Source organism: Mchenga conophoros, linkage group LG10 (assembly GCF_057382185.1).
Source record: "Mchenga conophoros isolate Kocher_MC1m ecotype Shallow Benthic linkage group LG10, M_conophoros_male_GT1.1, whole genome shotgun sequence".
Taxonomy (NCBI): Eukaryota; Metazoa; Chordata; class Actinopteri; order Cichliformes; family Cichlidae; genus Mchenga; species Mchenga conophoros.
In genome coordinates this window covers 27,241,286-27,258,809 of record NC_140535.1, presented here as the reverse complement: position 1 = coordinate 27,258,809, position 17,524 = coordinate 27,241,286, and the positions used below count along the sequence as shown (strand labels likewise).

At 42.3% G+C, this 17,524-nt stretch overlaps 1 protein-coding gene across 8 annotated transcripts in view; it reads left to right on the top strand.

The window, feature by feature from the left end:
• Positions 1–17,524, top strand: part of larp1 (La ribonucleoprotein 1, translational regulator) — a 57,889-nt gene that overhangs the window by 36,400 nt on the left and 3,965 nt on the right. For 2 of the 8 annotated variants that reach the window (XM_085289626.1, XM_085289634.1), the window contains exons 4-20: positions 257–328; positions 3,141–3,291; positions 5,325–5,459; positions 5,998–6,150; positions 8,639–8,801; positions 10,288–10,432; positions 10,924–11,104; positions 11,286–11,467; positions 11,781–11,885; positions 12,084–12,410; positions 13,341–13,464; positions 15,868–16,073; positions 16,172–16,278; positions 16,471–16,628; positions 16,755–16,899; positions 17,104–17,213; positions 17,324–17,451. In XM_085289626.1, the coding sequence (XP_085145752.1) occupies positions 257–328; positions 3,141–3,291; positions 5,325–5,459; positions 5,998–6,150; positions 8,639–8,801; positions 10,288–10,432; positions 10,924–11,104; positions 11,286–11,467; positions 11,781–11,885; positions 12,084–12,410; positions 13,341–13,464; positions 15,868–16,073; positions 16,172–16,278; positions 16,471–16,628; positions 16,755–16,899; positions 17,104–17,213; positions 17,324–17,451 (2,592 nt within the window). The remainder of the gene's footprint in view (positions 1–256; positions 329–3,140; positions 3,292–5,324; positions 5,460–5,997; positions 6,151–8,638; positions 8,802–10,287; positions 10,433–10,923; positions 11,105–11,285; positions 11,468–11,780; positions 11,886–12,083; positions 12,411–13,340; positions 13,465–15,867; positions 16,074–16,171; positions 16,279–16,470; positions 16,629–16,754; positions 16,900–17,103; positions 17,214–17,323; positions 17,452–17,524) is intronic. The other 6 variants (XM_085289632.1, XM_085289630.1, XM_085289627.1 and 3 more) reach the window with 6 other exon arrangements.

Here is a 17,524-nt window from a genome sequence, read left to right as displayed (position 1 = left end):
CTATAAAAGCCCAGTAGGTCTGATCTGCACTATATCCGAAAACTACCAGATTCTAACTATAGGGCTGCGAAGTACACTGATTAATTGGTCGGGTGCTAGAAAGCTTTGATCCATTTTAACTGCTTAGCATTAGAGCTTTTTGTTTTTTTTAAACATCTTTACATACCGTACGTGTGGGTCTGTGTGTTTGTCTGTCTGTGCATCATGGTCCCACCTCATTGTCTTCTCTAAACTGCTCTTCCCTCCCTCTGTTCAGATCGAGGCAGTGACACGGACCGTGTCCTGCCCGCCGACTGTCAGGCAGGTCAGAGACTCATGGAAATTCACTGTAAGTTCAACCCATGAACCCTGCTGCCTGCCTACCTGTTCACTTTCAATAACTGTATCTGATTTTTAGACCAAAAACAAGTGAAATATGTAAAACTTAGCATTACACTCACAGAAGTATCGCTTTACCCTTTTTAGAGTTAAACAAAAAGATCCAGATAACTCACCATTGACTAAAGACATTTGTGCTGTGACTTTTATTTGTAATTTTTCTGTATGTGAAAGAAGTTTTTGAACATTTCTTTTAAGACACTGGGTAAGCCTTGTGCCTTTAAGTGGCCGTATCCCAGGGTAACCTTAGGAGAGCCTTTGTTATGAGACAAACTGTCAACTTCTGTCCGTTTAAACTCAGAGGAAATCTCAGTATTTTCTTCCCATTAACAACAGTCATTACTCAGTGAGCAGTAAGTTAATGACTTATTTTTATTTTTTTATGATTCTTCCCTGTCAGTGTCATTTTGCATCATCATCATCATCTGCTGAGTCATGTAATGGTCACCGGTGCCATGTTTTTGATTCATTATGCAGTTTTTGAGGGGGGCCTGTTGTGTTGTTCCTTTGTTTCTGTCACATATGATGGTGGAGCTCACATAATGAGGTCAGCATATTTGTAAATGTAATCTGTGAGTCAGATGTTCAAGCTCCAGGCTGCTCTAAGCAGCTGATGTCAAAGGGTTTTCTAATCTATTATGAGCGATGTCAGAGGAGGCGGAGCCTACAAGTTTTGTGCTCTCTTTTCGGAAGCCTGGTGAGGGGCAGTCAATCGGAAGTGGGGTCAGAGGGAGAGGGTGTTAAGGAGATGGGCGCTTAAATAAAAAAAAATTGCTGCAGTGGAGCCAAAAAGCAGAAATGAGCATCGTAGATTGCCATCAAGGGCACAGCATAGTAGATGAATGTAGACAAGAATTTGGACTGTTGAATAAAACAGTACTACATGTGCTAGAACAGAAAGTGATTTTCAGACTCAGTATTGCTACAAAACTCTGCACTACTGAATTTGGAAAACCTGTTGTGCTGTTAGGATTTTGTTCTTTTTCTTTCCTTCTCATTTATCCCATTTTATTCCAAATTAGATTTAAAAGATTTGTTCATTCTAAGCTTGGCCTAAAGAAAGAGTTGGCAAAAGAGGATAACAGAGATAACCCAATAAAGCCAGACTTCTTTGCTTTGTGCTATTTGTGTTCTCTATATTGTATAATATAGGGATGGATGCCATCTGAGATAAAACGTTAACATTCGTTTGGAGTTGGTTTAACTTTTTTTTGTCTTTATAGCTCAGTGATTTCTTTGGAAGAATTTCACATTGGTTAAAAGGGTTAATAATATATTAGCTGACTGAATCATTGTAGGGCAAGTCTCAAAAATAAACTTCACAGTATGTAATGTTTAGGCCCAGCACGTGTCAGCTTTGCATAATACACAGTTATATATTTGAAAGGAATTACTTTAGCTGGTGTGTAAGGTCAGATGTGCAGTCACTGTCTGAAATCGTATCAAGAATTATGAGTAATCTGGTTTATGTTCACCTGAAGTAATTATTTTCAGCAAAGTGGAACGTTCGAGCCTTGCAAGATTCTTAATTTTCTGTTGGAGGTACAAAGTTAAAAAGACAGATTACAAATTGTCTCTCTTAAAGCTACAAACAAATAAAATTATGTGTAATACAAATGCTTTCAGTAGCAAGATTTGAAATGGGTTCCTTCAGCTTTTGGTGTAATTTAATTTAAAAATGCTTTTATTTTGTAGTATAATTTCATACTTTGCACTTTTTTAATGTTGACTTTTTTACAGACTGCTTTGTTTCTTACTGTTGTTCAGAAATACCAAGTCTGTTTGGGTTGGTCTGGTCTTTGAATTGAGTTTGTATGATCATATTAAACTTAATAAAGGGTGTGCATGGCTGTGCGTGTTCATGGAAATGAACTTGCTTTTATTTACCCAACTTCACACAAATTTACGTGACTCTTGTGCAAAGACCTCAGGAGTGCCATAGTTTGCAGATATGCATGTTGCTGATTGCTGAGCTGTCATAACACAGAGGAGTGGCCGATTTGAATAAACTACTATATCAGCTCTGGGAGCAAAGATAACCAGCAGAGCCACTTTATATATGGTGAACTACCCAGTGTCCGTTACTGTGCCAGGTTATGCTGGGGTGTAGGGCAGTAGGAGCAGTGTGTTACTCTGCTGCAGTCCCAAAAAAAGGTCACGTAAACCCCAAACCACATGCAAAGTTACCTTTGTCCCAATCACCTTTATGACCTGGTGGGTATTTGCAGTTTTAGCCTTCATTAAACATCAGTCCACCATATTTATTAATCCAAAGCCTCTTGATTTTACACACTAGACTGCTGGTTTAGGAGCTTCTTTTTCCTGTTTGCATTCGATTTATTGCAAACTTTATTTTTAAAAACTAAAAAAAAAAATTGATTTAAAATACTAAAAAAGACTGCTGGCTGTGTGTGTGCGTATGTAAACATACTGAGTTGCTCAACTCTAGGTCAAGATTATAAAAGTGATGTTGGTTCAGTGAAAATGAGCCCTTGGTTACTGAAAGCTAACCTGTCCCGTCAAAGTGCCAACTGTTAAAGGGTTTTTAAATAATGCTTTAATTTTACTGAAATCAAATGGTAAAAATGTCTAACATTATACAGAATCTTTGCCAGTGTAATTTGTTAAGCAAGTGTATTAAGAATTCATTGTGGCAAGTTCCATATAATTCAAGTCTTACATGAAATTGTCTCAGTCTCCTTTCATGGACTTTTCTTCGCCTCCTCTAAATAGCGGTTTGAATGTGTTTCCCGTCTACTTAGGGCACCAAAAAGACGATGGTTAAAAAGGAGTCAAAGGAGAAAAGGGAGAGCAATGAAGAGAGCAAGGAGAACGTGAAGGCCAAGTCAGACGACTCGGGAGAGGAAAAGAACGGTGACGACGACTCCCAGAAGAACGGACCGAAGAAAAAAGGTGACCAATGATCAAACTGATTTAATCATTTGTCTGTAATTATAGTGCTTGCTAAAGAATCTGGTTTTGACATTAAAACGTTTGAAGGAAAAAGTCCACTCTGAGCTTTTGGGGTTCTCACTTTTAAATAATTGGCTTCATTAGTATCCGGTGCTAAAGTTGGTGGTAAGGTTGATGAAATACAAATGAAAGGATTTCAGTTAAGCAGCTCTAAAAATGGCAGTAATGACTCCAGAACTGTGAACTAAGATGTTAGGATTGTGCTGCTGTTTTTTGTTGTTGTTTTTGCTCTTAAATGGCCAGTCAAAGGATCAGTAACCGGTACAGGGGTACACATTATGTGGTAGATGATTTTGTGCTCTCCACTTGTGCCTTTGCAAATACGCCGTACTCCCTGTGTAATATCAGAGAACAAAAGGCCACTTTTGCCTACGTTTATCAGTGTTTCAGATGCGTTCACTCCACGTGTAAAGGGTAAAGTGAGTGCAAGATAAGTTGGGTCTTTCATGGCTGCTTAAACAAAGCGTGTTTTAATTGTAATAACCACGTTAGTAGTGTGGGAGCAAATCTAAATAAGCAGAGTCAGTTACAGTACAAGGTTGTATCACTCGAAGTCAAATACAGGTTGCCTTTTAAATTCGTGCCCATAACTGATCATTTAGGAGAAGTTTGTGGTGGCTGGTTATAGTTTAGCAGTTTTGGCAGCAGTTAAAGGTTTAAACCGTGCCAGCCAGGCAGCCAGCGAGTGCTTTCTGACCTTCACAGCATAGCTGGCCCTCAGTGTGCATGGCTGAATTTGCTCTGTGTGTGTGGAGGAGGGGTGCGTTTCCTGGCTCTCATGTTTTCATCACCCCTCAAAAAACATACCGGCATACAAATGGTCTGGCACGAATTTTAGCACCGACCTGCCCGTTCGTTTTCTTTTCCTAACAATTCAGGCCAGTTGTTGTATTGATGAAGAGACTTAAACAATGAAGTTATTTATACACTGAATTGCAGTATTTAAGATCAGTGCATACAGTGCACATTTTTACGTACTCGTATCAATTTTAAAGCAGTTGGGTTTATAATAGTAAAACTTCTTGTTCCTGGAGATGCATTTGTCGGTTTTTGTATATGTGCTGTGGAGGTGATGAGTTTCATGTCTCTTCTCTGACTAAAATGTTAAAATGAAGAGAACTTGAACAACTCTGATCACAGTATTGAAGCAAATGAATCATGTTTTTCGTGCCCATCAAAAAGGTTTTGGCTTTCAGCCACAGGTAAATCACCAGGACTCTGAGTAAAACAGGCTCTGTTTTAAGTAGAGTTTAATTGGCTCTAGTTGTCCAGCAGGCTGCCTTGCAGAGCTGCAGTTTAAAAGGACAGCTGATTGTCACGGTGTGACGTGGACACATGGGTAAGGTTTTCAGATACCACAAGCAGGAGGGAGGGAGAAGGGAAATGACGGGTCTGGGCTTGCACGGAAGGCTGCAATTGCCACAAAATGTGGAATATAAGTAAATTTACAAGCTACCTTTTAAGCGAGATGCATAAGTAAACAAAGAACTGCTGTCAAGTACAAGCAACCAAGTATTTTAAGAACAAGAGGGTTGATGACCACATCTCTTACATTTGCAGGGACAGTCACTTCCCTTCTTTATTGCACATGCTGTCTATCACAAACTTAACCACATGTCCACACAGCACCCTGACAACCAGCAGTCCTTTCAGATGGCAGCTCTGTGAGGCACCCTGCTGGACAGCCAGCGTACTGCAGGATACATTTACATCTATGAAAGTCCTGAAAGCGATTATCAGTTTTTCAGAATAAAAGTTGTATGTTTATCACATGCACATATCTAAAGGCTATTAGAATCAGCCAATCATCTAGCTTACAGATATACTGTTTCTAAACACAAAAAGCATGGTGGTGATTAAGATATTCATTTGGTAGATGTAAGAATGACTAAATAAAATAACATCATCTGAAACAGTCCGTGGATTTGTTCTTCCTTTTAACGGTGTTTCCTCTACATGTCATTTGAAAACAGGAAACAAGCAGAAGTGGGTTCCTCTGATGATCGAGGTGAAGTCAGAGGGGCCCAGGGAGCGCTCGGCCTCTAGGAACAACAGCAGACAGAATGAAAACCCGCGCCTGCCTCCCAACGCCAGGAACGACCTCAGAGGTTAGTCTGTGATGTCTTCACGTGGTAACAGGTTTATTTTGGGTGAGAGGTAGTAGGAAGTTGGCTCCACATGGCGGTCATCTCTGGTGCTTGCACATGATAGCACATCTGAATATGCGACTACTGGAAGTGGCTTTGATGCCGTGTCTTTAGATGTTGATAATACAGAGCTTATTATTACATTTAGCTGGTTAAGAAAGTGCACATGACTCAGCAGCAGGATGTGGAGAGGTGTGTGTGTGTGTGTGTGTGTGTGTGCGCGTGTGTGTGTGCGTGTGCATGCTCGACTGCTAATTTTATACTTCTGCTTTGATAGCTTCACTATTCAGCTGTGCACTTCACGTATTACTCCACTTGTGTTCAGGAAATGAAATCTACTCGCTGTTAGGAAGACGCTGTATCGTATTCAAATGTGTTTTATCACAATTTAGAAAACTAGTAAGAAAGAATTAGTTAGCCTCATTGGATATTTGTTCAGACCTACTTATCCAGTCTGGTTTAGTGTTTGCTGACAGGAATATGGTTGGCTTCCCTGCAGATTGGCATAGCCAAAAGTATGAGCGCGAGTGGCGTGACGACCACGATGAGGTTTCCAGCGTGAAGAGTGAGGGGGCGCCATTCCGCGGAGGATTCAGAGGTCGAGGACGTGGAAGAGGAAGAGGTCGGGGACGAGGCAGAGGTGCCGGGAGAGGTACATCTTACTCGTTTTAGACGACTCAAAAATATCAAAAGAACACTTTTTTTTCACCGCTAGGCAGGTGTCCTCAAAATGTTTATAAGTAATATAATATGAACATCGCTTTTGTTTTGTTTTTTTTAACCACAGTAAGTTTTTTTTTTTTTTCCTTTTAAGTTAAAAGGCTGACCAGACTGCACTGACAAATCAGCATCATGCAGGATACTTACACACGTTTCCTAATTTGAGGTCTGAATGCACTGAAGCAAGGTGGTAGCCAGATAATAGTGCAATAGCAGTGACACAGCAGAAGTCACATCTCAGCACAAAAGTAGCCTTGTAGTGTTTTCTCTGGAAATTCTAAGAAAAAGTATAACATGATTTCTTAATGCTGGAGAAAACGAGCTGCACAGTATTGTCACATAATAAAGCGTTTCTTCCTTGGATGGCATATCCTGGTTGGAGCTTTTTAACCAGCAGCAGCAGAAACTTCCATCCACCATTTGTTCTTCCTGTCATATGGACCGCAGCTAGCAACGCTTGTTTGAATGTGTTTACATTTGAGCTGCACTGGCTGTACTCTGCTGTGTATTTTTTAGCCCCAAGTGGTGAAACAGGTTTATTTTTCACTGTTGGCAGGAACTGTTTTCATGCATATTTATGCAGAGTATTGTGTGTGGAGATTGTTGAAGTAGGCCTCTTTTTAGATACTGAATCATCATTGGAGGCACACGAGTGTTCCTCGGTCTTGGACGTGCCATTGTGCACACCAGGGGACGTAAACGTGGGGTATCGCTATATAACATTTTTATATCACTTAAGAATTTACAGCTATTATTGCAGACGCTGTGATATGGCAGAGCGCTTGGTATCACTATAAGAGATGTGCTGCAGAAGTGATGAGCTCTTCATGTCTCTTCTCTGACTAAACATCTGTGGAGAGAACTTTCACAACTCTGATCTCAGCACTGAAAGTAAAGCTGCCTGGGCTAAATCCTTTCAAAATTACTTTCACAGGAGACATCGCAGTTTTTAATTTTGTACCGTTTGGTTGGTGATGTCAGTGTTTTGAGTGCTTTGACAAACCCATTACCCACACAGCTTTTGTGGAAAGACTCCCCATGAACTTAAGTGAATTTGTCTTAATAGTATAGTTTGAGGGTTTTACTTCCAGTCCAGTCTTCTGTTCATCTGCAATCATGGAGTACAGCAACTTTCTCTTTATCAATGTTTCAAGGATTTAAGCTGGTGAATTGGATGAATTAAGTTGGTACAGGTAGACAGTGTCTTATCTAGTTTTGGTTGCTTTGGCTGCCACGGCTCTGAATCCGAGTGTTTGATGACCCTGATCTGGCCCCCACCAAGGCTAGAGTAAAAACAAAAAAGTGCAATAACAACCAGAGAGTGTTGGAATGAGGACTGGCCTTGGCTCCAGCAGGAGAAACTGGTTTCCCTGAAGGCTTGTTGGTTTTGGCCAGAGTCTCCCTCCCACTTCCCTGTTGTTTTCACTCTCTTCATACATACATTTTTCCTTATTCCAACCCCCCCACCTCTCTCTTCATGTACTCATTTTCCTCCTTTTATCCTAAACCCTCCTTCCCAGAAGCACCGGCTACTCATAAACTTTATAACGGTGCCCAGAAATGTGAGTGAAGCAATTTTATTTCCACTTTTCTCCCTTTTTTCCAACTTTTTTTGAGGTTGTTGACTTTGAGCAGCGCTGAAGAGACTTTCAGTTAATGCTCAGCACATGAACTTTGTCTTTGTGTATTTACTCAGCCCTCAAGTGGGTGCCCTCCTACATATGCCAATACACATACACACAGTGTAATTGTATTTTAAGAGGCTCACTGCTCCTTCACTTCTGCGTTCTTTATAATTTACATCTTAACACATTTTTTTTTTCTTGGCTGTGCCTTGAATAGCTTTTGAGTTAAACAGCAGTTAAACTTGAGACTTATTCTCATTAATCTGCTCCTACTTACTGATTGTCAGTCTGCTGTTTTCATTCTTGTGTAACCTTCGATAATTCTCACTCCTAACTATAACTAGCAGCGTAAGTGACAATATGGTACGAAAGAGATGCAATAAATGGAACATTTAAAAACTATTCTTAGGGGATTTTTAATAGAAATGGTGAAACACAACAAAATTAACAGTACTTGAATAAGAATTAATGCTTTGGGGGTGAGTGTCAGTATAAGAGTCTTCTCTCATGTCTTCAATGTGAGAGCCATCAGATAGCATCGATCTGAGAACAAAGATGCACCTCCCAATCAATTTTGCTGCCTACTAATAGCAAGTGGAAGAATTTTAATCTTTTGATTGGCTGGTTTTGCAAGAAATGAATAGTAAAGGGTAAAAACGATGTGAGCACTGATAGCTGAGAAGGTTCACAACGCAGAGAGCATCTGCTGTTCCCGTGCACAGTCTTTCACACGAGTAATGTATGCACGCCGTGCTGCACGCTTTCTGTCTAACAGACTGCTCCTCTCCCTTCAAGGCCACTACGACTATCACTACAGCTACAAGTCCTACGACGTAAAAGACGGACCCTACGGACAGAAGTTCAGCAACTCTGTGACCTACTATTACGACAACATGAGCAGCAATGACCTTTACTCTGTCGATCAGGATCTGCTGAAGGACTACATCAAGCGGCAAATGTGAGTTTAGCTTTTCTGTCACAGGAATAGGTCGATGTCGGGGGGGGGGGGGGGGGGGGGGGGGTAAACTCGTATTTATTGGGTTGTGTTCAGACATTATGTGCAGATGTGCTGCAGAAGTGATGAGCTCTTCATGTCTCTTCTCTGACTAAATGACGGTGGAGAGAACTTTTCACAACTCTGATCTCAGCATTGAAGCATAATGAGATGAAGTGATTGGCTTTTGCAAAGATGGCAGACCTTAAGGTTGCATGATGTCACATCTTGACGTCATGGCTTGGCTTTTCTTCCTCCTAAGATTAGAGCTGCTTAATTTGGGGAATTGCTGCAAATAATGTCAGTTAAATGGGTTCTACTGGTACAAACTGTTATTAGACATTTGTGGTGTGGCGCTGGAGATGGAGCTAAACATCATCGGTGCTTGACACTAGCAGCTTGAGCCTCTACACTTGAATCTGGTTGGTGGCCGAGTTGCACTGTGATTTGCTTGATAAGGAAACATGGAGAAACACCCCCCCCCCCCCCCCCCCCCCCTCCCCCGTATTTCTGGTTCTGCAACATCAGCTTTGATCATTTGCGTTCATCTTTCAGCACTTTGCAGTTGCATCTCACTCTCCAGATTCTGAGTAGTGTGACCTCATTTGTCTGGCACCAGATTTAAACGGCTATTGTTCCACCTCATCGTGTCATATTCTGGATTTTGTTTTAGGCAAATTATCTGTGTGACACGGACACACACAATGAATCAAACTATGATGGATCAAAAAGAAACTGGTTTCATCACATCTTTGTTCCCATTACAGTCAACTGCTTTAAACCAGAGCTGTTAAACTGATTGAAGTTGATCAGCACCTTAGGGCCCAGTTTGATCTTACAAGGTTCAGATCTCAACTGATGTCTAGAAATCCTTCAAAGTTTTCATACGTTTACACTCCTGTGTTGTAAGACTGTTATCCCCACAGCAGGACTAGCAGTGCATTTCACTGATGAAATTGGAGTCATTTTCACTCTTTGGAAAGTCACACATTTAGTTGATTTTGGACTCTTTCGGAAAGCCACATTTGGCCCCCGGTCTGCATGCTTAACAGTCTTGTTGTCGATAAGTGGTTAAGTTTACTTCACTTATAAGAATAAAGTATCTCTTTTCAACATTACTGAAGCTGTTCAGATTATACCTGACATAGTCCAGTAAAGCACCTGCTGCTGGAGATGCTGTGTGTGTCGAAACAATACATTTTTGGCCAACTTACTCAGGCTCTGAAACCTTGTTAAATCCTCTGTTTTTAGTTTGGAAGATATGTGATGACTGTTGACATCTAGACAATGTTACATAACCAGTCGTAACAAAAATAAGTTTTCATTCAGTCTTTCCCTGTGATTTTTTTTTTTCCTTTTCTCACTTTACTTCCCTCTGATGTCAAAGACTAGGCATGAAATACCAGCATCTGCTGACCACTTTTCTCCCTGTGTTTTTTTTCCCTTCCAGTGAGTACTACTTCAGCCTAGACAACCTGGAGAGAGACTTTTTCTTGCGGAGGAAGATGGATCAGGAGGGTTTCCTGCCCATCGGACTCATCGCCAGTTTTCACAGAGTTCAGGCCCTCACTACCGACGTCAACATCATTCTGGATGTAAGCGCGTTTCTTTGACTGGTTGAATGATGTCAGTCAGTGAAGACATTTAAAAATTCATGTTAAACGCAGTCAGAACTGGTCTGAAAGCGGCTGTAGGACAGAAAAACAAGCAATTAAATTGCATAAAAAATAATGTGAAGCAGCGTTCAAGTTAAAATGCACTAAAGGAAAAAAACCTTTGGGGACTGTTTTCTAGAAGCTTCTGTAGTTCATTATGTGAAACAATTTTCTGTCCAGAAGTAGCTCGAGGGTACCAAACAACAAATATTTGGCAGGTCATTTTTGGGTTTTTGTACAACTTCAAAAAATGAATAAATACATTAAAAAATGATGCAGCTCTAATTAGTGACCTTTAGATTTGCTACTGGGATATTTTCACCTTTGGACAGAGTCAGTCTGGGTAGTTTTCCCGTTTCTTGTCAATACATGAATGGTCGCAAATTTCTACTAATCACCTGGGCTAACCGGTCCCTCATCTGTCCCGTCAGGCGTTAAAGGACAGTAAGGAAGTGGAAATTATCGACATGAAGATCCGTCGGAAGGTGGACCCGGAGAAGTGGCCGCTGCCGGGCCTGAACATGCCAAACATGCCGCACACGCATACGGACTTCTCCCAGCTCATCAACTGCCCCGAGTTTGTTCCAAGACAAATGGCTGAGGAGCCCAGAGGTGAGCACTCTGACCTGAAGCTGCACATTTTGTAATGTTTAGCATTTAACTGACCCTCAATTCTGCATCACGTGAAATGAGCATTTCCCTCATTTACATGAAGAAAGTGAGAATTTTAAGATAAGTAATCCTTGCCTGGTGATCAAAGTTAATGTTGACTGTAATCTTCTCTCTGCTGCAGGTCTGCCCAGGGCCTCCACACCAATGCAACAACAGACCAAGGCTGAACCAGATGTCTCCAACCTCAAGACCATGCCCAAGGGCCTCTCAGCTAGTCTCCCTGACCTGGACTCAGAGTCCTGGATCGAGGTTAAGAAGAGACCCAGACCTTCCCCGGCCAGACCCAAGGTCAGCTCAGAAAAGGTGAAATTCAGAGCAAAACACAAACGAGATGTTGAATTAAAAACGTTTTAAGAAGGAAGTGATCATGTGTGGTTGTTAGACAAAATGAACCTCTAATATAATGACTATCATATCACTTTTGCTTCACAGCAGCAGGCACTGCAGTTTATTTTATTCTTTTAACTGCAGCATATATTTTTGCATGACCCCATTGCATCACTTTCCTTTTGTTTTAGTCTTTTCACATCATTCTTTAATCAAACCTCGCTTTCCGTACCCTCCTCCACCACCTCCTTCCTTTATTTCCCCTTGTTTGATCGGTTGACTGATGAAGTCCTCCTCATTACACCATCAGCAGCAGAAGGAAAAGGATGAGTCGATTCGCTCCCCGGTGCCCCAGCCCGGCTCCTCACCCTCCGCTGCTACCTCAGGAAATAAGGTGAGGAAGGAAATGTGTGTTATATAATGTGTTTGTGCTATTTTATTTAGAGTCTTGTTGAGATTGAGACTGTAGCTTCATCTTTCTGCAACTCTGTGATTTTTAAATCTGCACCTTTTTTAATCTTTATCAGTTTTTCAGTTAACTTACATAATCAGCTAACGTTTGAATATTTTTGTGCTTTGTTTTGTCACTCAGGACGGAGCCGAGCAGGACGAACCCGAGGAGCTCGACTTCATGTTCGACGAGGAGATGGAGCAGATGGACGGACGCCGCAACACCTTCACCGACTGGTCCGACGAGGAAACGGACGGTGAGATCGACGACCACGACGTCAACAAGATCCTGATCGTGACGCAGACGCCGCCCTACCTGAGGAAGCACCCGGGAGGCGACCGCACGGGCCACCACACATCGCGCGCCAAGTTGACCAGCGAGCTGGCCAAGGTGATCAACGACGGGCTCTTCTACTACGAGCAGGACCTGTGGGACGATACGTACGAGCCCGAATACGCCACCATCAAGGTGAGGATGTTCTGCTTGATTCTGCACTTAATCTGGTGGGTTATGAGACGACGACGTCCTGATGTAGAAGTCGGACAGCGTCCAGGTTGTGTCGCTGCCATGTCAGACACGTTTCCACCTGAAGCCTGGTGATGAGTAGATCCTTCAGCTGTTTCTGGATATGGAAACAAAACACCCAACAGAGTTTTTTGTTGTTTTTGTGTTTTTTGTTGTTGTGGCCGCCCATTGTTGCATTGTTGAACTCTTTGTGGCGACCTTCACGTACTCGCCGGCACAAATCCTGTGTCGTGTGGAACAGAGTGTTGCTGTTTATAAATAAACCCCACACGCAAGGCCTCGGCCTGAGGGCTCGAGCTGATGGGCTGCAGGGGAGCTAAAGATGGAAGGTCAGAGATCTGAGGATGCTCGGAGGGATAGAGCCAGTGTGAGTCGCGCTTGATGATCTTGGCAGGGAGGATGATTCGTCGCTGTTTGGTTTTGGTGGCGTTTTTAAACTAGCTTTGTTGTAGAAGGAACAAGAAAACATGCTTTACAGATGTATTCATGTGCAGAAACTTCAGGGTACTTGTGTTGATGTGAACCTGCTGGCTGCTGCGCTCGTGTCAGAGCAGTCAGATGTCAGATATGAGGGCGAAGAGAGTGTTTCTAGCAGCTATTTTTTGCAGCTGTATCTCGCTCTCCAGACTGCTGAAGATAAGGTCTGTTAATAATCGGTTTTGTCCAGAATGTAAGAGACATTTCCTGTGGTGTTTTGGAGTTTACAGGGAAATAATATGAAAATGACTTTATGTGCTTTTTTTCTGGACGATTGAAGTTGGCTTTAAACTTTTATATTTTAATTAATTTGTGACGTTTTCGTATCACGGTTCCCAGAAAGAGACATTTTGTCACGCCTCGTGCATTAACATGTGATTTTTCTCATTTTTACAGCAAGAGGTGGAGAACTTCAAGAAGGTCCACCTGATCAGCCGTGAACAGTTTGACTGCTTGACCCCTGAGCCGCCTGTCGACCCCAACCAGGAAGTCCCACCAGGCCCCCCACGACCCCAGCAGAGTAAGGACTCAAAAACACAGCCAAATGTACAACGCTTTTGTGTTTTTAAATAATTATCACACCCAAATCTGAGGATTCTGAGGGAAATCTATGCTGTATACATGTCACAAACTCTAGAGACCTCTCTAGAAGGAAAACACCATGACAGGCCTGTTCACTGCTGTTGAATTCTCCTTTGCGTTTCTGGCTACCTTTTCAATGCAGTTTTTGAATTTATCATTGAAAATAATAATCATTGTCTTAGTACAATCATAGCATCAATATAAGGACTCACAAATGTTAGTAAATTCCCAGATGGAGATTGCCAAAACTATTGAAATGAACACGAAGGGGTGTACAAAGAAGTGGAAATAATAATAAATGCCTTTTTGGGGTGAAAACCCCCCCAAAACAAATTGTCCACAACAAAGAGTCAAGTGGCTGGCACCACATGACCACACACTCCCACACTCGTGACCACAAGATCATTAACACAAAATGTACCAGAGACGGTAGGGCTGTTCGATATAACGATATATATCGGATGACGATATAAAAACGTCTATCGTTTCATTTTACGCTATCGCTCGTTTCGTGGTGTCACAAAATAAACTTTTTACGGCAATATTTTTTCATCGTTTTGATGGTCACTGTAGTGGCTATATTAATTTCTTAAAGTTCTCTCTTTCTCTTATATTTAATATAACCACACTATGGACGGACAAGCGCCTGTTTTTATGCGTTGTCGTTAGCAACAATGACTGTAACATCATTGCGTGTCCACTTGTTTATGTTCCACATAAACCTTTCACAATAAAGCTCAGGATCCTGTTGAGACTTTTCAAAATAAACTGAATCACGTGAAAGAGCAGATTATTTACGGATGAGAACCAAAAAAAGAGCCGCCAGGTGCTAAAAAATAAACCTTAGACTCAAACGTTAGAACAGGCTTTTCCCCGCAGCACGCCGTGTGATAAATACTCACAAAGAAAACGGCAGCCGTTACATCTTATGTCTAAAAATGTGTAGTTTCATGCATCGGTTAAAACACTCGACTCCAGGTACATGACACGCAGCTGGAAACACTTCACGCAAGTAGAGCTGCCCGAGATTCACAGAATTTACAGACAATGTCACATTTTTGTGATTTATATCGTTATCGGACGATAAAATTCTTATATCGGGATATGAGATTTTGGTCATATCGCACAGCCCTAAGAGACGGTCATAAATGCTGGAGGTGATGCTACGACCCACGGCTCTACAAAAGTTCACCACGAACGTCTAAATCACCCATAAGAGATACAGAGAGAGCTGCAAACTGGGCTCTGTTTCACTGAAAGAACAGTCGGGCAGTTCTCGGGCTTGTCCAGACCTTTTTTGTTTTCTTTTTCTCTCCCCCCCCCCCCCCCTCGTGTAGGACCCCCATCTTGGAAAAATTCCTAGATGGGAGTCAAGTCTTAAGAAGATGAACCCATTTTTAAAAACCAGGCAACCTAGCAGAACCCAGATGAAGAATGGCAACACAACTAGAAGAGCTTAAAAATATAAAATAAATCTCATAGTTGTTGGGGGGATTTTTGTATTGCTGCTTGTGTAAAGAAAGATTTGACGCGAGACCGAAACAGACTGGAAATGAATCAAGAGGATGGGCGTCAGCAAAAACAGAGCAGTGATTCATAGAAATCGCATTTTTATTTTACAGCAGATACATTCAACAGTGCTAATAAATATGCCAACATGTCGACATAGTCCTATGTGAACAATGGTCTGAAGGAATCTTTGAACTCCCTTTGGAACAATTTCCTGAGAGGAAAATTTTGATGGAATGACAAAGGATTGGGTAGAAGAGAGGCAGCATGCTGCTCTAAATAATGTCATATTCTTCTGATCTTTCTCTAATTTTAAAATTAGTTTTATTGTGATCGACTCGCCATTAAACATGCTCTGTTAAAGCACCAGCGCTCCACACGTTACTGTGGAAAACCATTGAGTGTTTTGTCCAGAGGTTGGTCTAAAATGACAGAAATGCGGTCTCGCTTTATGACTTGCAAGACAAAGACGACCCAATTTCCAGCAACTTGGTGGTACTCTGTAGGAACTGTTACTGGTCTCCAGTTAAAATCTGCAGTCTTTAAATGTGCTGTAAACGGCTTTAATAACACTCACTATTTTCATTGAGTCATTTTTGTTCAACATCACTCGCATTAAAGAGACATTAAGAAGTTCTGAATCCATGTTGGTTCTGTGGTAACAGCTGTGGCTTTACTGTAGTCCATTATCATCACACTGTGAAATAAATGAAGCTATAAGATCAAAGATGTTGTGACATTAGATGTCTCTTAAAGTGTTTAAGTGTGTGTCGGGACTTTGCGTGTGAAGTTTTTCGGTTCTTTTCTACAACAAATCTATCTTCGTCCACAGTCCCCACAGACGCTTTGGCAAACAAACTCTTCGGTGCCCCCGACCCCTCCTCAATAGCTCGCTCGCTGCCAACTACCGTGCCTGACTCGCCCAACTACCGCAGTGCCCGGACGCCCCGCACGCCTCGCACGCCTCACCGGAAGGACCCGACCATGACGCCTCGCTTCTACCCAGTTGTGAAGGAAAGTCGGCCCGTCGATGCCAAGGTGAGACGTTGGAATTGTGTTTTAGTGGCAAAACCTGTTGGGTTCAGCATGAAAAGCTCAGCGACTAAACGTGTTGATTTTTCCCCGCGCCCTTTTAGACGCCTAGGAAGAGGAAGACCCGGCACAGCTCCAACCCGCCCCTGGAGTTCCACGTCGGTTGGGTGATGGACTCCAGAGAGCATCGGTCCCGTACCGCCTCCGTCAGGTGAGACCCTCTGCTCTCTGTTACACACTCTGCAGTCAGCTTTGATAATACCAGAACATAAAAGGAAAAGCATAGAAGATATTCATATTGTGTACTGTCCTTTAAGTAAAATGATCACAAGACTAAAGGTTTACTGAAGGTGGACTTACTTTAGTAGATCTCCACCTAATCCTCCACCTTTCTCTCTATCAGCTCTAATGCAAGCCCATCGGAGGGCACCCCCGCCCTGGGTAACATCGGCTGCACTCCCCAGTCCCTCCCCAAGTTCCAGCACCCATCGCACGAGCTGCTCAAGGAGAACGGCTTCACGCAACACGTTTACCACAAGTACCGCCGGCGTTGCCTAAACGGTGCATTTCCTCGTTTTTAAACATCCCTTAAGTTCTGATCAGAGACTGTTTAGCATTAATTATTACAAGTTAATTGAAACTGTGTCCTTTATCTTCATGTATTTGACCACTTTTTCTCCATCACAGAGCGGAAACGGCTGGGAATCGGCCAGTCGCAGGAGATGAACACGCTCTTCCGATTCTGGTCATTTTTCCTGCGGGACCACTTCAACAGGAAAATGTACGAGGAATTCAGACAGCTGGTAGTCGAGGATGGAAAAGAAGGATATAGGTAAGATCTGCAACCTGTGTATGTAGCAGTGACATTACTATTGGACAGTTGGATTTACGTGATGAGGAGAAGAGCAGATGTAAAGCTTTGGCAGCACAGTGGAAACGGGCTCTGTGCAGCTGTCTGAATCTAGCTTTTGTTATTTCCAAAGCTCGGTGTGATCTAATTTCTCTTGTTTCCTCTCTCGACGCTTATGTGTTGCAGGTACGGTTTAGAGTGCTTGTTCAGGTACTACAGCTACGGTCTAGAGAAGAAGTTCAGACCAGACATCTTTAAGGACTTCCAGGAGGAGACCATGAAAGACTACGAAGCTGGTGAGGAAACCTTAAAACACTCTCAGAGGCACCTCAGCAGAGATTTTTATATGAACAAGCTCTTGTCTTCTGTACAGTCACGTTTAACAACATTTGTTTTCTGACCACAGGGCAGCTGTATGGACTTGAGAAGTTCTGGGCCTTCCTTAAATACTCCAAAGCCAAGAACTTGGAGATTGAACCCAAGCTGCAGGAGTGCCTGAGCAAGTTTAAACGCCTTGAAGATTTCAGAATCGACGTAAGTTAAATATTCTTTGAAGTTTGTAGGTATAAGCAGGCTGTAAGGTGTATAATAGGGCTGAAGAGACATG